At 42.2% G+C, this 24,189-nt stretch overlaps 1 protein-coding gene across 1 annotated transcript; it reads right to left on the bottom strand.

The window, feature by feature from the left end:
• Positions 1–11,743: 11,743 nt before the first annotated feature.
• On the bottom strand, positions 11,744–12,754 carry LOC307018290 (uncharacterized protein). The gene is made up of 2 exons (XM_079648458.1): positions 12,626–12,754; positions 11,744–12,275 (listed from the first exon to the last, which is right to left on the bottom strand). The coding sequence occupies exons 1-2, from the start codon at positions 12,679–12,681 to the stop codon at positions 11,804–11,806; spliced, it is 528 nt and encodes a 175-aa protein (XP_079504584.1). The 5' UTR covers positions 12,682–12,754; the 3' UTR covers positions 11,744–11,803.
• Between the last annotated feature and the right edge of the window lie 11,435 nt (positions 12,755–24,189).

The following is a 24,189-nucleotide window of genomic DNA, read 5'->3' as shown; positions in this document are numbered from 1 at the left end:
AACTGAAAGGCTGCCTGTCAAAAGTAAACATTCAGCCACGTGACTCGCAAACTCTCGCGAGAGTTTTACACAAGACGGATCCTTTCTAGCCATAACCCTGCACCGGGCGCTGACATTGGCGCCCGGTGATCATCAGATTTGAAGACGCTGATTGGCTGAAATTATGTTTCGGAGCCATAGCTTACAGATAGCAACAGTCAGCGCTAGTGGAAACATGTGACTTATCAGTAACTGTAGACATCGTAACACCATTTTAAACGAGATTTTATTGTAGATTATACATTTTACTGATACCAATTATATAATATTTACCTTGTTCATTAAAAATGTAAATTAAAAAAATATATTTGAAAAAATATATATTTAAAAAAAAAGAAAGAATTTAATTTTAATTTGTAATGTGGGAAGAGGTGGGGCGGCGCCCCTAGCGCCCCTATGGGCCGGCCGCCACTGTTCCCTTTATGAGGCTGAAGGAGCCTAGGAGCGTCACAACTGCACGCCACGGGAACCTGACCAAACGTCGCTCCTGGATGATTATGGAGTGAGAGTGTGTTGTTTTCCAACGCAAGGCGGTCGGCCCTTAGCATACATTTTCAACTTTCCGGGATGTAATATCTTGGTGAATACAAGATCTTTGATGACAGAGATCACATTGATGACGTAATGCATGTGTGCATGCTACACGCCAGGGAAATAAAGATGGACACTCGGAATGAGAGAAGTAGTCCGCTTCATCTGTTTATGTAGACACTTACATGTCCATAGAACAGAATATTACACGGGATGTCCATAGGGTTCTATATAGCTTCCTAAACGTATGTTGTAGACGACTTGAGATCGCGAGCGAATGCTACCCGCCGCGCAACCCTGTCTCCTAAAAATTACGTTCCCACAGAACTAAACTGCATTTAGCTAAGTATTTTCTCCCACGTTACGTTTGTTATGAACGTATCTTAAATACGTTTATTTTCTACATATATTTGCCATTTATTGTCTTGCTTATAATAATGATAATAGTCATTTATAAATATAATTTTAGAGCACACATTTGAAATAGAGAATCGGGCTCGATATATGGTTAAATTAAAATCAGTAGGCGAGGCTGTAATTTCGCCAGCTGTTACTCTCATGAGCGAGGCAGAAAATAATTGTTTTATCATGAAACAATAGATATTTTGCATATTTTGTTGTAGGATAACGTAAGGGTTACTGTCTCTGCTGTTTATCTTTTATAGTGTGTACTCTCATCTCTCTTTTTAGAGATGACTGTTACTGGTTCAGCTGGAGTATCAGATTCACCATCAGAAGTTGCTGTATGTGTTGGGTAAAGGCGGTATTTGGGGTATAGTCTGCAGAGTGTCTGGCTGGACTTGTTTTTCAGGCAGATTGAACAACAGCTTCTCTCATTCCTCTGCTGTGGGCGTTTGGCCTGGCCAGCTAAAAGGCACTAGTAGCAGCTGGACAGGACATACTCTGTACTCCATAGATGACCACTGAAATATGGCTGGAGAGGAGGGGAGACAGAAGAAGGGAAGAAAGACAGACAGACAGACAAGGTGACAGAAGACACAAAGCTGTGGCCCGGCAGTCTTTTATAAAAACGATTTTTATGTCCCTTAAGATTGTAGGCTGATTGTAAATGCACATGGGATGGTATTAGACCTCAGCCAGTTTCATCATAAAATAAACTTAATGAAGATGAAATAAATGAACACTAGAACCGCAAAGGGATTCATTTTGACTAACCCTGATACTGACGGGCTGTCAGGAGAGAGAGAGAGAGAGAGAGAGAGAGAGAGAGAGAGGAAAAGAGATGCCTCGTTTATTTCCCCTATGTTATTATAAGAAGTTACTGTACACTTTTGAATAATGTAGTTCATCTACTTTTAGTAGTTTGTTTAGATGTTTTAATTATGTTGTTTTTGTTTGTAGAAGTGCATCATTCCTTGATTTATTGTAAAATGAATCTGAACTTTTTGATCTGTTATGATGATAAACTGAAGCAATTTCTAAATTAACCCAATAAATACATCCATCCATCTTCTCCCGCTTATCCGTGGTCGGGTCGTGGGGGTAGCAGTTCCAGCAGAGAGCCCCAAACTTTCCTTTCCCTGGCCACATCAACCAGCTCTGAATGGGGGATCCCAAGGCGCTCCCAGGCCAGCGAAGAGATATAATCCCTCCACCTGGTCCGAGGTCTACCCCTTGGTCTCTTCCCAGCTGGATGTGCCTGGAACACCTCCATAGGGAGGCGCCCAGGTGGCATCCTTAATAGGTGCCCGAACCACCTCAACTGGCTCCTTTCGACGCGAAAGAGGAGTGGTCAACTCCGAGTCCCTCCCGGATGACTGAACTTCTCACCTTATCCCTAAGGGAGACACCAGCCACCCTGCGGAGAAAACCCATCTTGGCCGCTTGTATCCGTGATCTCGTTCTTTCGGTCATGACCCATTCTTCATGACCATAGGTGAGGGTAGGAACGAAAATGGCCCGGTAGACAGAGAGCTTTGCCTTCTGGCTCAGCTCCCTTTTCGTCACAACGGTGCGGTAAAGCGACTGCAGTACCGCTCCCGCTGCTCCGATTCTCCGACCCATCTCACGCTTCATTGTTCCCTCACTCGAGAACAAGACCCCGAGATACTTGAACTCCTTCACTTGGGGTAAGGACTCATTTCCTACTTGGAGTGGACAGTCCATCGGTTTCCTGCTGAGAACCATGGCCTCAGATTTGGAGGTGCTGATCCTCATCCCAGCCGCTTCACACTCGGTTGCAAACCGATCCAGTGAGTGCTGAAGGTCGCAGACCCATGAAGCCATTAGAACCACATCATCTGCAAAAAGCAGTGGTGCAATCCTTAGTCCACCGAACTGCAGACCCCCTCCCCCACGACTACGCCTCGAAATCCGAACCATGTATATTAGAAACAGGATTGGTGACAAAGCGCAGCCCTGGCGGAGGCCAACACTCACCGGAAATGGGTCCGACTTACTGCCGAGGACCCGGACACAGCTCTCGCTTTGGGAGTACAGAGATTGGATGGCCCTGAGTAGAGACCCCCTCACCCTATACTCCCGCAGCACCTCCCACAGTAACTCCCTGGGAACTCGGTCATATGCCTTCTCCAAGTCTACAAAACACATGTAGACCGGATAAGCGTACTCCCAGGCCCCCTCCAGGATCCTTGCGAGAGTAAAAAGCTGATCCGTCGTTCCACGACCAGGACGGAATCCGCATTGTTCCTCCTCAATCTGAGGTTCGACAATCGGCCTGACCCTCCTTTCGAGTACCTTAGAGTAAACTTTCCCGGGGAGGCTGAGTAGTGTGATGCCTCTGTAATTGGCACACACCCTCTGATCCCCTTTTTGAAAAGGGGAACCACCACCCCGGTCTGCCACTCCTTCGGTACTGTTTCCGGCTTCCACGCAACGTTGATGAGACGTGTCAACCATGAGAGTCCCTGAACACCCAGTGCCTTCAGCATTTCTAGGCGGATCTCATCCACCCCTGGGGCTTTGCCACTGTGGAGCTGTTTGACGACTTCAGTGACCTCCCCCCGGGAGATTGGTGTTGATCCCCCGTCATACTCCGGCTCTGCCTCTAAAATAGAGTGCGGAGTTGTCGGGTTCAGGAGTTCCTCAAAGTGGTCCTTCCAACGCCCTAACACTCTATCAGTTGAGGTGAAATATGATTGGCGGCGATTTCATTTGAACGGGACGGAGCAAAACGAGAAGCATTCGGACTTACTGTAGACCAGTGCTTCTCAAAGTGTGGTCCGCGGAACACCGGTGGTCCGTGAGCGCCCCCTAGTGGTCCGTGAGTATATTGGTAAAATTTCACATTTGAAATAAATTAATAAATGTAAGTTTTCCGTATTCTCACGGGAATATCTCCGCAATGGAGCAAGATTAAGTTTCTCTTTCGATTGCATGATATAGCCCAGCGCCACACCTTCATCACACATGTTGCCACTTGTTTTTACCACTTTCAAGCTATTTCAAATCTGTTCTCGGAAAACAATGTGATTTTTGGATATTTGTGGAGTCCGCGAGTGTTTTTATATTGGTTAAGTGGTCCTTGGAATGAAAACGTTTGAGAAACACTGCTGTAGACAGAAGGAATGAGGTATTAGCGGTCTACAATGACAGAGAAGAGACTGTCAAGTTTTGCTGTAGTCAGCATTGAATCAAAACGCACTAAAGCTTTGGATCTTAATCAGTTTGTGAGGCGTTTTGTTGAACAGAATGGTCATCGCCGCATCATAACAGTGATTGACAGCTGATAGGAATAATATGATTGTTAATATTATCATATTAATTCAGACAAAAATCGATGAGACAGTTAATCCATGTACTTATTGCAGCAGTCTGCATAGTTTTGGTACCCCTGGTCTAAGAGTGAAACAAACTCATTCAGTTATTGTTCAGTTAAAATGCATTCAATTATGTCTGATCCACCCCTGGGTATAGGGGTTTCGTTTATTTAATAAGTACATTTCAGGACAACTTTGGGAATTTTGTTTGTTTGTTTTGAGATTTAAATAGATTTTGAAAGTGGAGATAGAGAGAGAGAAAGAAGCAGCGCTGTCTGCTTAGTTGCAATACTGTAGCTCAAGCCTTTAGGCAACTTAGGCCTATACATTGTTTATGTTACTTATATGCCTGTGTGTCCATGGTTTTGAGTCTGTATGTGTTGAGCGTAGCGCCGTCTGCTTTTTGCAGTACAGTAACTAAAGTAGGACTAAGCATACCGGTCGTTTTTTGTAGAACTGTCTGCCCGTTTTGTGAGTGCACTGCGCACGTGCGCACTTGTGGCATTGTTTGGGATTACCTCATTAAAATAGCGTCCTTCGTCCTCTTTGAGAACATACACAACGCAGACAGACACAGATCAGATAGGCTTCAATTTACTTTTGATTTTCTATAATTAACTATAAAAAAATATCGGCGTTTTAACACTACGTTTATATATGTACTTATTTTTACGGTTTGCATATGAGGTGGTCCGCGAAAATCCTTGATAATAAATAGTGGTCCGCATAAACAAAAAGTTTGAGAACCCCTGGTCTTCAACATACGTTTAGGGAGCTATATAGAAGCCTATGGACATCCCGGAAAGTTGAAAATGTACGCTAAGGGCCGCCCCCCCTTGCGTTGGAAAAAGACGACACAGGGCACCTTGACATAACGTCAACATAGGCCGACCTGGGAGTGAGGATGTGTTGTCTCAGAAGCGTCCCAGAAGCGTCCCAGAAGCGTCCCAGAAACGTCTCGGCTCCGCTAACAATAGGAACGTCTATTTTCGACGCGACGCAAGGTGTTGCATAGCGCCGGGCAGGAAGTGGACCGGTCAGAGCATCCAGTCAATCCCCAAAATAAACTAATTTTGCAGACCCTATCCCTCCGTAGTCGTAGAGAAATGCCAGCGTTCTCCTCCGGTTTACAGGCACTGTGTAAATTATATATAGGATAATTATGATGATGAATGCATTTTTTTACCACTTAAATACAGCAACACATCTTTGATTCATGTCGTTTATAACTGGAACATTACAATTATTATTAACTTTGTCTGCACAAAGTAGCCTGTCCAGGAAATATGCCCAAATCGACAAAAACTGCGAGCCGGCACGCAAGACGCTCCGCTTCTAAAACGCTTTTGAAACGCGGGTGGGTTATGACGCTGGAGGAGGTCGGACCGTGGCGCAGCTGTGACGCAGCGCAGACGGACCTGGTGGAATCCTGGGGTCAGGCTAGTTCTAAGGTAATAATGAGTGTTTTATTTGAACAGATTTTTTGACGATCAGTCACAATGAACATGTGGGACAATGGTATCCTAAGAAAGTGTAAGTCCCTCGCACATTAAAAAAATGTGTATTATTTGTTCAGATTTGAGGTATGACTGAGAAGGAGTGTTCATAATGTAACGCAAATGGGAAAAAGTGATTGTCCTTTACGGGCTGAACTGCTGAACGTCAACCCGCTAAACTATAGTACAAATCTAACTTACTGTTGTTCATAGATCACCAGAATTCACCTTTCCCTTTCCTGGGAAAACATTATCTCAGTTGATGTTTGCAAAATAACACAATATCACATTTGTTGTTGTTCTTCAGTGTCAAAGTAACCCAGTGATAGTAATCTGTGCATTCATTGGCACATTGCTAACTGGAACAGCTAACAGCTAATTCGGGATACTTAAAGTAGCGCCACTTTCCTCTAAAGCTCTGCATTAAAGGTTAACATTGAACTATCATGTGCATTAGTCAGTCTGGCAGCAGTCATATGTCAGCTAAGCTAACAGATGTTTTGCAATTAATATCATCTAATTACTGTACAATGAAAAATGACATACTTCCTGTTACATTAAAGCTTCCTGGGGAATTGTACGTTGATGGACTGTGGAGTGTTGATAAGTACCATATTTAAATCAGAGCCATTTGCTGTTTTATGTTAACATCCGGCGACTGTGGTTCAGCGAATCAATCACCCGCAGCACAGGTAGCTTTAATGATATTCTCCTATGTTCCCCAAACATCCATCTTCTCTGCTCAGACCTGCTCTGAGGATTGTCCTTGGGACACCCATATGACACATGACGACATGCAACGCAAACCCATGCATACAAACACACATGCATGCTCACAGACAGACACACACACTCTAGACAGCTTCACTGTCAGAGATAAATGATGGCTGACACTGTTGCCTGGAGAAATGGGCTGACTGAGCAGAGAGAGATGAAGATACTTCTCACAAAGGTTCCCTGAGCCAAACAAGTAGTGTCCCTGGGAAACCTGGACTTGTGTAGCTGGAGGGCCACGTGTCAGTCAAAACATCCTCCAAACATCCACTCTGCAAGCTGACGAACTTTATCGCCCAGACACAAACTTGTAGATTGACAACTTAATCGCAGGGTGTGTTCAGTCCAAAGCACAAGTTTAACCCTCCTGTTGTGTTCATTCCCCCCCCCTCGACTTATTTTGGTTATTGGTCTATTTTAACTGCTCTTACATTAACACAAAAACCATAAATCATCACCAACTTTATCATGGTCTTGAAGCAATCTAATGTAAAAGGCAATGTTTATGATTAAGAAAAGTAGTAAACGGTCAGACTTGACCCAAACATGACAGGAGGGTTAAACAAAGCGGGGGAAAAGACCTTCAGTCAAACACAAATCAGGGAATTGTGCATTTATTTTAACATTAATAGACATATCACAGCACGTCAATGACATTCATGAATATTTTTTAATTGCCGAGCCAATACTTTCCTTGATTCTTCTGCTGGCAGAAACTGATGTGAGCTCAGCTGATCAGAGCACTTTAATGTGATGTCTGTCTTTGTGCGGGGAAACAATAGCTGCTGTAGCTCAGGGGCCTCTCCCCAAACACAGACAGGAAGGCAAGACGATACTCAGTGTTCAGAAGGCCCCACCACGGGCGAAGGGGTCAAGGGCCACGCCAGTCAAGACTAGACACAACAGCGGCCCCCCCCTCCACAGTATCAATGGGGTGATTGTGTAAAAACGCAGACAGGAGAACTGTTGAAAACTGTTGTTTGAGCTTTATCAAACGCTGAAATAGGACACAGTGATAGAATAAAAAGAAAGAAGAGAATACAATTTAAAACTGCTCCAAGGTCCTCCTTCTAAAAATATCTGAGGGAGGGAGGATGGGATGGGATGGTGGAGTGTGAAAAATAGAAAAAGGAAACAGGCCTTTTACAACTTTAAAGAGAAAGAGGCTGTGGAGAGAACGGGAGAAAATATTTACTCTGGGAATTAGTTCAGGATCATTGTGTGCGTGCAGGGCTTTAGTTCCCTGGCTCCATTTCAAGGCCCAAGTGGCTCAACTGGAGCCCTCCCCCCCCCCCCCCCCCCCCCCCCAGGGCAGGCCTAATTATCACAGGGCTAGGGCCATTAAAATGCTTAACTAACCTCGTTTCTCCAAAACGCACAGATTAACGCCAGCCTCCAGCAAAGTGTCGGGAATAACCCTGCTGCCTAATACCCTTTTTGATTTTTTTTCTCTGTGGAGAGGCGAGGCAGAGGACTGTTGTGGTGATAGTTGTGGACGGATAAGAATACTGAGATTTACGGACAAATCCACCCGGCCTTTGCTGTATGGTTCACAGGCTACAGGAGGCACATTAGGAAGCTACAGAGTAGTGTGTACCTGTGTATCAATTACAATACAGGGTTCACACATCATGCGTGTTTTAGTCAGTGGTGACATGAAGGACGGTTAATGTATCCAGCTGCATGGAAGCTCTTTTAAAAAATGCCAACCAATAGTCAGGCTTGGTGAGTAACAGATTACACGTAACAGAATTACGTGATCAGGATACATAAAAAAGGTAACTGTATTCCCTTAAAGGTACATTCAAAAGACATAATAAGATTACTGTCTTTTAAAAAAAAATGGGGGATTACTAGAAGTATAAGATGTAACTAAAAACCTAAAACATAGCGTGTTTGTTGTAAAGGATCAGATGTTCTCTCTTCTCTTAGAGCTGTACTGTTCTGTAGGATAATACTTTAAGTGTGAATCTATGCGTCTACTGCCTGAATCTGCATTATGGTTTTCACTTTCTTTGCTTCATTTGTTCTGTTTTTAATTCAGCAGGTGAAACTATATGATTATAAAATAGTGTTATATAATAGGTATTCAAAAGTAACGCAAAGTAATCAGGATACATTACTTTCATATTTTGATACTCAGTTACTGATTACATTTTTTAAAGGTAGTGATTGTAACGGAATACACTTTTAAAGTAACCCTCCCAACCCTGCCAATACTGTAATGACACTCTACTCTTCAATTTGGCATGCTTCATCTGCTCAATGTAGATTTTTTTCTTGAAATAAATCTAAGGACAGATAAACTCACATAAACTAATTCCATTTGAGATGTCTTCAGTAAAATAAATCTATGGTTGCCATTGATAAACTTGACTAATTGGATTACTGTATGTAGTGTTTCTCTTCCCTAAAAACAGATGTAACCATACCAGCGTAGTTCTTCTACATTTCATTCCTGCATTGGAAATGATCCACACAGAGAACCTCCACAAAGTGTGATAGTGCCTTTACATGGTGACACTAAAGCTAAAAGTATAATAAACAAACTTTTCAACTGAAATTAAAGATTTTTTTCAGAGATAGCTCACATTAAAATCTCTCTTGATCATCTATCTCCTGCTACTTCAAATAAAGCAGCGATGCAGATATCAGTGATGGCTAAATATATCTTTGGTTCGTTTGACCTTTATGCAAACTTGCATGAGGATACAAACTCGTTCAGAGTCTTTTAATTCAGAACAATACAAGTCGATACATAAATGAATGGCAAAGACAAAGGATAGCTGGATATTATGGGCCACTAAATAAGATGTTACAAGGTGAAGCTCACCTTTAAACTCTGAAACCTTGTAAATAAGATCTGTTCCTGTCTCTAAAACACTCATAGCAGAGCCACAGTTAATGTACATTTCTTATACGTCTTAACACATCCGTTGGTGTACACCATATTTAAAATCATTGCATGTATTGAACAGGAAACAAGGTCATTTGTATGCAGTGCTCTTTGTAATGAATATAATTAATCTTGGCAATGAGACCCCACGCCTATACAAATGCCGATCATGTTTTAGCACTGCTCTAAATGAATTTGTTGTGCTACCCACTTTGTCTTTCAGGCATTGAGGAGACATGAATGAAGTGTCTGATAGCAGGATCACGGTCTTTGTTCAGGATAACACGAGGATTCATTGGTTCATTTAAACAACTGTCTAAAAATCAGTGCTATACTGAGTGCGATTATATTTCAAAAAGCCTTTTTCTTTTTTTAATAAATGGGGTTGCTTGATCTTAAGGAAATCAAATTAAACTCAAATCGAATCTGGGTGACTGGAACGATGTGGTTTATCCTTACATCCTAATTCAAACGCAACATTGTGAAGTGTTAACCCATTGCTCTGCTTCTATTACCTTATCATTTCAGCTTTGTTTTGCATAGTAGCATATTTTATTTATTTATTGTTCTTTTGAAATCAATGAATATTATCAACATACAGCACAACCAGATTTAATTTGTGGGGTGCCAGTTTGTGCACTGTAATAATGTAATGAAATGTAAATGTATACATTCTTACTCTTATAAATGGAGCCTATTAACTCATCCTTTTTTACAGAGGTACTTTTCTAAGAAACATTTTTTTTATCTTTAATCTCCAATTATCTCACAGTATTCATCATTCTATCAAAGTGTTATTTGTATAAACACTGTTGTATACAGTGACAGGTGGCGGCCCCTTCAGGGAACCATCACACTGGCAATTGTCATGCATTCAGTCTTCAGTATGATAATGCATTGCTGATGTAATTAGTTAGCAGATGCTAACTGGAAGCAAAGCAAACTTCATTTGATTCAACTCAAGCACTGTGAGAGAGCCTTATGTCACTAAGATTGGTATTAGCAGTGTATCCCCCTGATATATAATTGCAATGTCCCATCTCAATGTGCTAAACCCTTATTTACACTTTTACAGCCACTTGTGTGTCAAGTTAGCATCTTTTGGATTGGCTATAAGCTGTAATTGGAGGGGTGTTTTTTAAAACACTTTCATTAATAATATTGTTATTGTCATGGTTATTACATTACATGTTACTTATTAGACACTTTTATCCAAAGCGGTATACATACTCAATACTGCCTGCGGTGGGGTTTGAATCTGTGACCCCCTGATCTCAACACCAAGGCACTATCCACTGCGCCAAGGACATAGCGTGTTAGTCTATGTTTGATAACCATGAAGTAGCCGAAATCCACCCTGCGAGTTGGTTTTGAATCCCGCTCAATCCCTTGTATGTCAGAACATGCATAAATGTAAAGGTGGAGCTTATTTATTATTTTACCACACTTTTGGGTAGGTTGTGTATAAAATCAATGGATCATTTAAGTTCTTCACCATAATCATTCGTGATTCATTGTCTGTTTATATGATTGTACTTTGTAACAGAATCTAAATCTTCAAAGTGACTCATGTTATCAAATCAATGAGGTTCAGAGTCAAATCTTTGCCTCTGAAATGTAGTGAAGTAATAAGGAGCATGTAAGGAAGTACATCATTGTACAGTATTCTATAGATGTACTTAATATAGAATAATACTTAGAATATAAGTAATATGACAAATATGTATGAGTATTATTATGTTGTGCATTTATTATTATAATTACAACTTTTAATAAATGTATTAAAACTTAAGAACAAAGTATTAAGTAAATATAACAATAATGAAAGTGAAATATGATGATGAAATATTCAAAACAGAAACCTCCATACTTGTTTTATATGCATTTATATATTTAAAACAACAGTATTAATAACAACAACAATTCTTACAATATGTATAGTAAAGTGTAAAATAAAACTATACAATAAAAACAGTGCAAAATATAACAAAGTGAACAAGTTGCACCTGCTCACAACATTTATGTTTATGTTTTTTATGTTTTATGTCTTGTCCTTGTATGTTTCTTTGTAAAGCGACCTTGAGGTTATGAAAGGCGCTATATAAATTCAAGTTATTATTATTATTTGGTGATTTAAGGTGCATCCCCTCTCTTTTTTCCCCATGCCCTCTTTGGTCCAGCACAGCCCTCCAGTCCTCATTGGACTGGGTCTCTGATTCTTTACAGTACCAATTGCCAAAGTATTGTAAGTGGGCTGGTGGCTTCCTGTCTTTGTTGCAAATGATGACGTCTGTCTTTTTGACATATTTTCTTTTGCCTGATCCAGATTACTCCCTCTCCTCTTGTCTTTGCCTATAATGCTGTGTGGTGTACGGCACGTTACTCAGACCGGATGTTAGTGCCTGAGTAGCTGATGGCAATGGCATGTTGAGAAGCATCATCTGAGAGCTTCCAGGCACAACCTGTGAGGGTTCCGGCACTTGAGGAAGCTGCACAGATGGTACCATGTATGGTGTTGAGAAGGGTGGAGTCGGTGCAAGCAAGGGAAGAGCATAGTATGGAGGTGGTGGTGGGACCTGTGAGATGGCCAGTGGTTGTGATCTCTTCTGGAGCTTTGCCTCACCAGCAGTGTTTGGTGGCAGAACAAAGGTGTGAGGCTCAGCCAAACTGCCAGGATACAGAGATGTCCCTTTCTGCATTGCCACAAGAAGCTTCTCAGGTCCTGCCATGGGAGCGTCAGGAGCGGGGATACCCTGCTTCAGGATCTGCTGTTCCTGAGACCTGCAACGCCTGCTGAACCTGCGAAAACATGAAACAATCAATATTAGGAGGCGTGTGGTGCAGTGGGTTGAGCGTTGGTGCTCGGATCAGGTGGTTCAAACCCCACTGCAGTCAGCATGTCGTTGTGTCCCTGGGCAAGGCACTTCACCCCAAATTGCTCCTGTGGGGGATGCCCACAGTATTGAGTATGTAAGTCGCTTTGGATAAAAGCGTCTAACAAGTAACATGTCATGTATTAATGAACAAAAGGGAATATTTGTAATGAAAAAGAGTTGGGATTATTTTGAACAGTAAAGCATTTCATTGGGTAAGTATTACAGTGTAAGTATACATGTTTTGCAGTATATGTAGTATGCTTATTTACTCACCATTGTGTGACAGATGCAACATTCACTTCTGGGAGCTGGATGGTGGTCTCAGTCATCACCTTGGGGTGGAAAGCTGGTCTTCTTTTTGGTGGTGCCCTTCCTTCACACTGGAGCCAGTTTGTGCGTAGAACTTCTTGACCTTTGTTGCTTCCAAAGTTTTTGTCAAATTGAGAATATCGTACCGTTTTCGAAAGCGTGGTTCCATCCAGAGAATAAGAAAATAGTCATATTTAAAAACTGAGAAATATGTAATTTATAATAAATATTTAATAAACAAGCTGTAAAAGACTGATGACTACATACAATACAAATTAAAGATGAATAAAAACAAGTACAAATGCAGATTATGCATTTAAATGTAATCAATCAATCAATCAATCGAAATGTATAAATAGCCTATATTTTGTATGAAAAACTCGATCTTCATACTAACTATTTAATAATGTCCCCTCAATTATAGTGTATTAAAGTACCTTACAATGGAAACAGGCCTGCCTACTCAAGTACAAGTATTTCATAATATAAGGTTGTAACTTCCCTTCACTGTCCCCCCCCGGACTTTCATTGTTTACAGGTGAGGTTTAGTATTTAAATGAATGGTAAAATAAAAACAGGTGTCCGGTTACAGTCAAGGGCAAGATTTGTTTTGCTCTTATTTTATTTGTATATCATATCATGCTGTTAAAGCTTGTGTTAAAGACTAAATTCACTTTTAAAACACGTCGGTCGCTGCACCGGTGACGGAGAAAAAAAAAGACAATAAAAGAAGCTCCGCTCACTCCCGTCCGGTCCCGTCCGGTCCCGTCCGGTCCCGTCCGAGATTCTTTCTAGCTCTTAGTTATGTTAGTCCTTAACTTAAACTGGGTAATGTCATAAACAGGCATGTTATTTAGCCAGATTTGTCAACATTAAATTGACGATACATGTACATAATAATCCGCTACCGGTAGGTAAACATCACAAACATGGAACGGTTACGGCGGGACATGTCCGGTTCGCTAGTCAATAGTAAAATGTCCCTGTGCAACATGTTGTTTAGTTAAAATATATCTATACATCTAATATGACAGTTTATAAGCATTGACAACATAGTTAAAGGATGATGTACTTACTTTCGCGATGTTGGGAAAAAGTGAATCCCTCGTCCGCAGAGTAGCCCCGCCTACGGAGACGCTGATTGGTCAATTATTGGTTGCTGCGGGAGCAATTCTTTAGCAATATGGGCGCTGATTGGCCAGAGCTCTCAATTCTTGGTAGAATCTTGGTAGCAGACGTGAACCTGATTGGCTGTCGCTACCAAGAATGAGCTCGACTCACTGGCGACTGGGGGCGCCAGCCGGGTTATCAGAGCAGAGAGAGACCAGAGGCCTTTACTACGAAGCCGGATTTTCGCTTAGCGAGGTAACTTCCAAGCCCCCACAGGAAGTGCGCCGGACTCTAAGGAAAATATTTGTTGTGGCCAAACGGCGGTACTACATTTCCGTATCAGTCGCTGGGCCTGGAAATACTTTTTCCCATTGACTAACATCAGGAAAGAGACGTCTGTAAATCGTTGGATAATTTTTTTTCAACAAAATAAACTACCCAGTATGAACATTTGTATAGCCCTTATTAAAAACATTCGGTCCCCAAGTTGTTAATTGTGCTAATAACGTTATTCTGAGAGTTATTTTCCTCAGCATTATGAACGCATTTACCCATGGATGCACAATAACAATGGATTATATGATTATATGAATACTTTCGTGACGTTTCGCTCTCTCAAAAGTTGGGCCATTCATAGGAATGAATGAGGCCCCGCCTCCCACGCTCTATCCAGTTCTTGTTATATATCCATGGTAACTTCAGGGTAAACTCTGGGTTTCCGGTCCTACGATGCTGGTTCTCTTCTCCTAGATCTCCATGGTAACGTATGCTGAATGGCAAACCTGCTAAGGAGCAGAGGCCTGTACTACGAATCCAGTTCAACATACCCTGGATCTGTTTGAATTACCCGGTTTACCTAATCCAAAACAAACGCGCTCTCGCTACGCGGTCCTACGACTCTGGTTATCAACTCGGTAACTCAAGCCGGGGTTTCTCTGTCCGGCTGAATGCGCGTTCACATGAAAGGGGCGGGGTTAGCAACATTTGACCAATCACAAACATGGAGAAGCGTACTGACAGCGCAGCGTCATACTTCCTGAATGAAAAGTGAACTATAATATTAGACAAATATGAAGAAGTTAAACATCCATGACTTAAACACTTTATCCAGGATAAAAGCCAAATAGTTGCACCTGCAAGGTGAATACAGCTGGTAAAATAAAAAGGTGTCATTAACAGGTTTATGATATCACTACATTTGACTTGAGTGTTTCGTCAACTTAATGTGTTGCTTAAAAAAATACTTCTGCATACAGTATGTGACACTGTAAGTGTTGCACGGCCAGATACGGCTCAGCTGACTCAGATAAGGAGATATATGATACATTATGATGTGATATGAATGATAATCGGACACATCGAAGCAGTGGCGTTGCGCAATATTTCGGGGCTCCCCCGCAGGTCGGACAATGGGGCCCCGCCCCCTCCCCTAAATCTGTATAATAATATACATCTGATTTAAACATCATTGACAAATACAAACAAGTGGCTGTGTATTTTTTGTAACATGAAGGTATATTGTAGAACGTTATAGCCTATCATCATTGGAGTTCACACAACGGAACGTTCACATATATATAACATTCTGTATAAAAGAAAAAGTAGCCTACAAAAAACAAACAAATAAAACACATCCTATAGGCTACATAGAGGATGCAATCAGGAGCTGCTTTGTAGGCCTATTATTTTATACGAGCGCGTCTCCTGGCATTCTTCTGCGCAAAGTCCTGTATAACAGTCTTTAAATCTATACTGCGCGCGCGTCGGCTCTCAATACTAAGGACTGCTAACCCAGACAGTCTCTCTTGGGACATTGTGCTCCTCAAATATGTCTTTATTAATTTAAGTTTTGAGAAAGATCTCTCAGCACTGGCAACAGTCACGGGTATAGTTAAAAACAATTTCAGTGCTGTGGCAACATCGGGGATACTTGGCAAAATGGACTGATTTTCAATGAGCAGGGTTTGTGCAAGGTCTTTGATTGTTCCACGCTCAATTTTCTTTATGGTAGGCCTAAGAGCATTACGGAGGGACAGGATCTGGAAAGCAAACTCGGCTGACAGGTCGTCTTTATACTGGCCTGATAAAGCACTTGCGGACTCAGACAGATCCTTGTCTGTTGCGCGCAAAAGTTTGCGGGGAGGCAGAAAAGAAAATCGCTGTGCAACTTCGCTCATTCCAACAAATCGATTTTTGAAATGGGCAACGACAATATCGATATTTGCGTAAAATACCGCAACTCTTAAATGCTCCCCTGGGTCTTGGAGCCGCTGGTCCTCGCAAAGCTCTGAAAAATGCCTCTTTGTGCGCCTTGCGCATCTGTCTTTGAAGAGACTTTGGACACCCCATGAGGATGCCATGTCTTGCGCTTGTGCTTTTAAGCCATCAAACTCTCCTCGGAGTTGGGCAAGTGTATCGGTTGCGTTACCAAGCATTGCTTTCGCCTGTAAGAGGTCCACGTCTTTGCGCTGGAGAGCTTGGGACACAATGTTGACTGTTTCAAGGACCTTGCCCTGTATTACAGTCATTAAAACAAACTCAAAGCTCTCCATGGCCTTTTTCAAGCCAGTCGCCTCGGCACGTTCCTCGCTTTTTTTGGAGAGCAAGTCTATCTTAGTTAGCGCTTGCATAATGTCAGCATAAAGGAACCGCAATGATTGGACGGCGTCTTGTCTTGATGCCCATTGTGTCGGGCATAGTCTCTTCAGTGTAGGCTGGCCAGCCTTGGGCACTGAGAGGTGTGTTTCCAAAGCTCCCATCGTTTGACGCTTCCACTAAAGAATACATATAGCCTTTCAATAGTGTCGTAGAAGTCTTTTATCTCAGGTATATTTTGACATGCGTCATTGAGTACAAGGTTTAAATTGTGCGCAGCACAATGAATGTACACTGCGTTGGGCTCTTTATCCCTTATGCGTTTTTGTACACCGGAGTAGACACCACTCATATTGCTAGCCCCGTCATATCCCTGTCCGCGGCACTTCCCAAGTAGTATCCCCTTTCTCTCCATCGATTCGGGAATTTCTCTCTCTAGACCTGCAGCAGTTTGGTCTGTGACTGCATGGAAGCCCAAAAAACTTTCGTTTATTTTCACCTCTGTAGGGTTTCCATTTTCATCATTTGCTATAGTAACATATCTGAACACTTGACTCAGTTGGTCTACTTTTGAAATTTCCTGGGTAGTATCCATTATAATCGAATAGAATTCTGCATTCTGTATGTCTGTAATGATTGTGTCCTGCACTTTTTTCGATAGCAATGAAATTATTTCGTTTTGAGTTTGAGGACGTAGGTAGTGCACCTTCTTTTTGCTTTCAATAAGCCTTTGCAGAACTGGATCATAACGCGCCATAAGTTCTATGGTAGATAAGAAATTACCATTATCTATATCACCTATTTTCTTTCTGTGACCCCGGAAAGCAGAGTTGCGAAGAGGCCAGTGTTAGTGCAACATCAGTTATTCTGGTTAGGACCTCGGTCCAAAACCCCACCTCTCTCTTAAACTCAGATGATATTTGCACGTCAATGGTCAGATAATTTGTCCACGTATCATACACGACACATGCTGCCAAATGAGAGCGAGAGAATTCGTGTTCCTTAATCTTTTTAGAGAGACCCTGCCAATCATTTATTCCTATTCTCCACGCTTGGTGGAGGTGATGGGTCTGTCACTGCATCGAAGTCTGCACTCACAGTGCCGCGGACTGTACGTAATGTTACTTTGATCCGGTTACTCATCTTGTGGCAGATATTTAAGTAAGCTTTCTTAACGCTAATGTTATAATAGTCAGATTTCTCTGAAGATTGGAGGTGATATTCTATTAATTTTCACGTTCACACAGTCAGTTCAGTTGATTTTTGCCGGCCGTCTTTCCTGCAATGGCAGTTTTTCTGTATTTTCTTTATCCTGTATGACTTGATAGCTTTAAACTCCGTGCTGTCAGTACCCCGCCCCTTTCATGTCAACGCGCATTCAGCCGGACAGAGAAACACTGGCTTGAGTTACCGAGTTGATAACCAGCGTTGTAGGACCGCTTAGCGAGATCGCGTTTGTTTTGGGTTAGTTAAGCCAGATAACTCAAACATATCCAGGGTATGTTGAACTGGATACGTAGTGCAGGCCTCTGAAGGAACATTAGCTTCAAATGTGTGCTGTAATGCTTTAAATGTGTCTCAATTATATACTGTAATACATTTAGTTTTGTAAAATAAATATGTCTTTCATGCTTATAGACCTTATTATTATTCTTTTTTGCTTCTTGTCATTCACTATAAAGTCTGTCTCTCATTGATGTTTTATAGTCTTTCTGTCTCTCCTTTTCTGCCCTTTTGTGAATTTCATAGACTCACAACTCTTTGTGCCTCTCACCGACTCTACAGTATGCTAACACTAAAGCTGGAATTCAAGGGAAGAACTGTGTCTGTGTACTGTTTGTTTGAATTAAAGAATCATGGGCATTGCTAATTATTTTAGCTATTCCCAAAATAATCCTTTTAGTCACTATTTGCTTCAGAATAGAGGAGAAAAATGCAGTACTAAATAAATAAAACCCCAAATAAATAGAGAGTGATTTGAATGAGGTGTCAGGGGAGATGTAGTGCAGAGGCGCGATAATAGCTAAGCTAGCTTATAACATCTTTGTTTTCACTGAGCACTGTGCTGAGTCTCGGGGGCCACAAGAGGATATTTGGCAAAGCTGTTCTTCTCAAGGTCCACACTTTGCAAACACTCAAGGAGGCTTCTCTTCACTATCAGAGAATCAGGATCCACTTACACTCTCAGACTATAGGAGGTGGAGAGGCTACTCATATTCAATGGTAGCAACACTTGGGGATGGCTGAGTGAAAAACAATGAAGCAGAATAGTATTCTTTTTAGGGAGATTAGTTCCACATTTTAGGGCCTTGAATAGAGTGCTGCATCTTGGATATTATTATTTTCCAGCAGCAAAGAACACTTGCTGCTAAGACACTGAGAATTTATTGTGATTTCTTACATCCACAGTGAATTTATTGTTGTTTCTCAGAATTTCATTCTGCCCTCCGTTTTGACAGAAATAAATGACTTTGGGACCTTGAAGGTTTAATTTGAAATAGCACATGTCTTGCAGTCAAGATGCCGGAGTGAAACAATTGCTTTTCAGCTGGTAAGCAGACCGGACGGAGGAGAAGTCAGGCATAATATTTATCTCCCTGCCCCTGGAGATGTGGCACACTCATCCAATTCATCCATGTCTACATCAGAGAAGAATGAAAGCCGGGCCACAAAAATAAGTCCTTTTCATTACAGCAACATGGACTATTTATCTTGTTGAGTTTGCTCCATCACATGTCATCGATTAGGAGCGTTTCTTGAAACAGAGGAGCACCAGAGTTCAAGTCTGCTGTAAGAAGGTCTCACACAGCAACTCATCATCCAGACTGTGGGGGGACAGCTGTGATTCTTTCAAAACACAACAGGACATTATTTAAAAAGTACAGAGAGGCATGAATAAAACAACAGCATGAACAAGTAGGCAGTACTCCCAGAAACTGTTGAGGTTATCTGTTTAAGAAACATATAATCACCCATACCTATGCTTGTGATTAAGCAGCAACTGCCAGTGGCCAAACTCGTCATGACGAGAGTAAAGGAGGAATTCAGCTGAATGGAATTTGTGTCCCGTTTGAAACCAAAAGTCCTCATTTCATTATTTGACTTGCCCTTGTAGGTAACTTTTGTAGCACACATGACTTATTTGAGGACATATTATGCTCATTTTCAGGTTTCATATTTTAATTTAGTGTCTCTACTGGGACATGTCTCCATGTTTAATGTTCAAAAAGCTCTTTATTTTTCTCATACTGCCTGTGCTGCAGCACCTCTTTTCACCCTCTGTCTGAAACCAGAGCCCAGTCTGCTCAGATTGGCCTGTTACATACAATGTTATGGAGCCAATAGAAGCATGAGTGTGACATAGTGATGTCATTATGTTACTGAATAAACAGTACCATGAGTTCAATGTAGGCATTTCAGGCGGTGGGTGGGGGGGGGAGAGAAACTCCTGGAGGGTACACAGGGATTTAAACTTTGCATACCATTTACATGCACAAAAACCTAAAGAACACACTACAGGAGAGGGAGAACAAGGACTATCAGAAACGGCCTCTTTAACTGACGAATTGGTGTTGAAGTCTCGGGTGACTTAAATGAACCTTTACAGTTGTATCAGCTACAAAAGGTAGGTGATATGAGTACTTAACTTGTATCACAAACGGATACTTATCTTTTGTACTGAACTTAATTGAGGTAATAAACGTACTTATTTTGACTTATCTTTTCCTTAACCTAACCAAGCTATGCTTAACACTGCGACTCTTTCACAACATGTCGTTTAGTTAATTGGCAAACAAACGTTGTTGTCCGAGTACGTGTTGGAAGGAGCTAATATATGCACTCTAGAAAACGGGAAGGTTAGCACAGACTTTATTGGTACAGCTTGTGTGGTACCCTGCAGAAAGACTCTGCTCCGGACTCTTCTGCTGCTAATATGAACTCAGCCTTGACTGTGATTCAATTCAAACTCATGACCTGTGTAGTGCTGCAGCACTGGAGAACCCTCCTATTCAACTGCTGTTATTATTGAACATTATCCAACCGCTGATAAGAGGACTCACCTCAGCACAGATCTCTAAAACACAGCCCTACATCCAGATGGACTCCACTGATTGGATACCTCCACACTTTGGTGCAGCTGTTTACAGCTGCTTCACATGAAGAGCCTGTCTGTATGTCCTTGAAATGTTCTATACTTTATGAACTTACACAAAGCACTGTTGATGGTTGAGGCTTTTGAAAACTTGTTTTCTACTTCATAGTAACATTAGAACACATTCCTATGAAAGATAATACATGTTCATTCCAGTGTCAGAACAAAAATGAGAAAATGCTATATTTCTTTTTGTTAAACTCCTCATTTTGCCTATATTTAATAAGACTCATTAGGCAGCCACTTGTGTGTCAGGATTGTGTTGCTTTGTGTTACCAACTTTCACATCAGTGAGCTCTGTGAGAGGGAAAGCTCAGCTGTCCATCTCCGCCTGTTTAGTATTCTGCCCATAAAATCGTTTGAACCTCATCCCCTATATCCATCTATCAAAAGATATGAGATAACTTTTTTTTTCTTCTCAACAGATGATATTAAGTGCCTCCTATTATCTCAGTAGGTCTGTATCATATTAGAATCTGCAATGGCAGGTCAGAAAGTATCCGCCGCTCTTGTCTCGGCCGGTGCTGCAGAATTACTTTCCTGCTCACAATGGCTGAATGGGATGAGGCTTTGTCATTTAAACTGCATAAAGAGGCCAGAAATTGATTTTTATTGTAGATCTTCATATCTAATAAAGCTCTGAGGATCCCCTTTCTTCATTGTCTGAATGGCCACTGAATGCTTTCAATCTTCTTCTCTGTTTCATGCATAAAAGTGGAAGCCGGAATGATAGCAGGAGAATGAGAGGGGGGGGGGGGGGTGCTGCTGTGCAAGTGAAAAGCATCCCCTCTCTTTCTCTCCTGAAACTAGACCTGGGGAGGACGGGAAAGGTGAAGGAGCTGGGGGTAATTGGAAAGTGAAATGTTTTTTTCCTCCCTCTTTAGGAAGAATGTGTCTTTTTCAAAGGGAAAACATGAGCAGGACGTGTGCCAAAGAAATCCTCTTTAGGAGCCTACACAGCACTGAAGGTCTACACAGATATCAATACTCATTTCTTATTACTGCAGTGAAAATGTACAATTACAAATATTCTGCTTGCGAGCACAATCTGGTTATTTTCAAACCCCCCTTTCTATTGCTGCACAATATGTCTGCACACTAGAAGATTTTTCAATCTTGTCTTTATTTCTATCTTCACAATTTAACAAGTTCAGAGACTATTTTTGACCCTCCTGTAGGAGTGGATTAAAAACCTTGTACCACTTTTAAGTTGACGGGGGTGTATGGAAAATATATCAAATAAATACACCGTCAAACTTTGCCAGCATCAGCTGTTTACTTGTGCTAATAAGAGAAAAATCATGTGAAATGTTTGGGTTCTTAGTTCCACTGTTCTCCTCATGTCTCTGGTACAGAACCACATTGAGAGTAGGGCTGAACGATTAATCAATTTTAAATCGAAATCGCGATTTTAAATGATGCGATTATCAAATCGCAAAGCCTGCGTTTTTTTTTTACATTTTTTGTTTTCCCAACATTTTTTTTTACATTTTTTTTTTGTAACATTTTGTTCTTGTTTGTCAGCCATCCACACCAATCAGAAGTGCTGTGCTCCACATCAGAAGTGGCCCATGATAGAAGGTGATAGACAGATTGATCCAAGAACCAGCCAAGTATTTTTGAAATACTTTTCCAAATGGCTTCCAATGGAGCTTTCCTAGATGGTTTGGTGAAACAAACCATCACCATCTGAGTCAGGTTAGGAATACTCCATCACATATTCTACATCTATTACAGGGTGAATCTTAAACTGAAGCTTGACTTTAAAGCAACCCAACAGAAGTTTCATGTAAGTTTAGTTCTTTCACTTTTAGCTCGGGCTGCGGGGGTGCTAGAGACGGGAGCATGTTGATGAGACCTTCCTAGCCGGAGATATGGCCGCATTTTACAATAAACTTCCATTGGGTCGCTTAAAAACAAATATCGCAAATCTAATCGCAATTGCAATATTTGTCCGAAGAATCGCAATTTGATTTTTTCCCAAAATCGTGCAGCCCTAATTGAGAGCCAAGGGTTAAAATAAGAACGTAAAAGTCATGGATTAGAGATTTTGACGTGGAGCAACAGCAGAGTTCAGGTCTAAAACAACAACGAACTGATCATCAAAAACGTCATGGAAGGCAGCTGTCAGTTTGTGTGTTTTTAGTAGAGTATTAATACATGAGTGGAGAGTTTGCAGAAAATCCCTTGGCAATATATTATCAATGCATATTGATAATGTGTCAAGTTATTATGAAGTCCCTGATAGTCCAATAGCGACGCTTGGTCAGGGTCCCGTGGCGTGCAGTTGTGACGTGCCGAGTCTCCTTCAGCTTCATAAACGGACGCAAAGAGCTTTCAACTGATTGCAATGTATTCCCATCGGCGGCGGTATTTGACGCTCAGGGAAGCACCGCATCGGTCCATGTCGGCGGCACTTAAAAGGCAATGTGAGTGTCCATTCCCATTGGATAACGGAGGATTTTACACCCGGAAGTAAGTATTCTCCTTACTGTCGATTGATTTTACAGTGATATCTGCATTACTCATTAACTTTTGTTCTACGACATTAAATACATCAGCAGTGACCCCACTGGTGATTTTTGAAGAGTTTACGTGTCTGAAAAACGATGGTTGTTAACATTTGGCTGAATAGGACTACAGAAGTTGTCGAGGCCATTGTACGTCATTACACCAAAAATGTAAACACTCCCGCTAAGTTTGTTTGCCCTGTTCTGCTTGAAAGCAAGTACCTGCCTCCTGCAAACTGTTAAAAAAAACGTTTCAACTTGTACAATTTAGAATCTGTAGTTTTGATAATGAATCTTAAGTTGGCCTGACGTTGAAGCAGCGACCCTGCTGTAGTTCGTTTATAGCATAACGTTAGCATTTTGCTTCTGGCGACTAGATTTATGTTTCGAAAATTATAAAAGTAGGGTATACATGTTGATATTATCCGGCTGAACAAAACGTGATCCATCTCTTAAATGTGTGTCAACCACAGACCTTATTTCCAGCTATTTTCCAAAATCGCATCACTCGAGCCACCAGGGTGGGTGGAGGGGGTCAGGAGGACGGGATTGAGCTGATAACCCAGGGGCACAGTGGAGGACCCGGAAGGGATCTCGGGCGGGCGGCCCGGGGGCGAAGGCCACAGCGGGCGAACTCAGGGGGCCGAGCATTAGGGCGAAGGCAGCGGCAGGAAGAGTCAGGGGGCCGGGCCCGAGGGCGCGGACCGCGGCCGGGAGAAGTTAGGGGGCTGGGCTCGAGGGCGAAGACCGCGGCTCTCAGGGGGCCGAGCATGAGGGCGAAGGCCGCGGCACTCAGGGGGCCGGACTCGAGGGTGAAGACCGCGGCTCTCAGGGGGCCGGGCTCGAGGACGAAGACCGCGGCACTCAGGGGACCGGACTCGAAGGCGAAGACCGCGGCACTCAGGGGGCCGGGCTCGAGGGCGAAGCAGGCGGCGATGGAACAACTCCGGAGGACGGGCAGGAAGGCGCTGACGGGACAGCTCCGGAGGCCGGGCAGGAACCAGAGCCGGTTGGACAGGCTTCGGCAGGATCCCCCACGGAAGAGGACAAGGAGTTGGCAGGACCCCCGGCGAGACAGGTGGCTATGGGACCTACAACAAAACTTGGCAGGACTCTCAGCGGGACCTCCAACGGAACAGTACATAGGGTTGGCAGGACCC

The sequence above is a fragment of the Notothenia rossii genome, assembly GCF_949606895.1.
Source record: "Notothenia rossii genome assembly, chromosome: 1".
NCBI classification, from domain to species: Eukaryota; Metazoa; Chordata; class Actinopteri; order Perciformes; family Nototheniidae; genus Notothenia; species Notothenia rossii.
This window is presented reverse-complemented; position numbering and strand designations above follow the sequence as displayed.

Coding starts and splice junctions, on each gene's coding strand:
- LOC307018290 (XM_079648458.1), bottom strand. CDS start 12,681: ATGACTGAGACCACCATCCAGCTCCCAGAAGTGAATGTTGCATCTGTC. Junction 12,276..12,625: donor GTTGCATCTGTCACACAATG/GTGAGTAAATAA, acceptor ATGTTTTCGCAG/GTTCAGCAGGCGTTGCAGGT.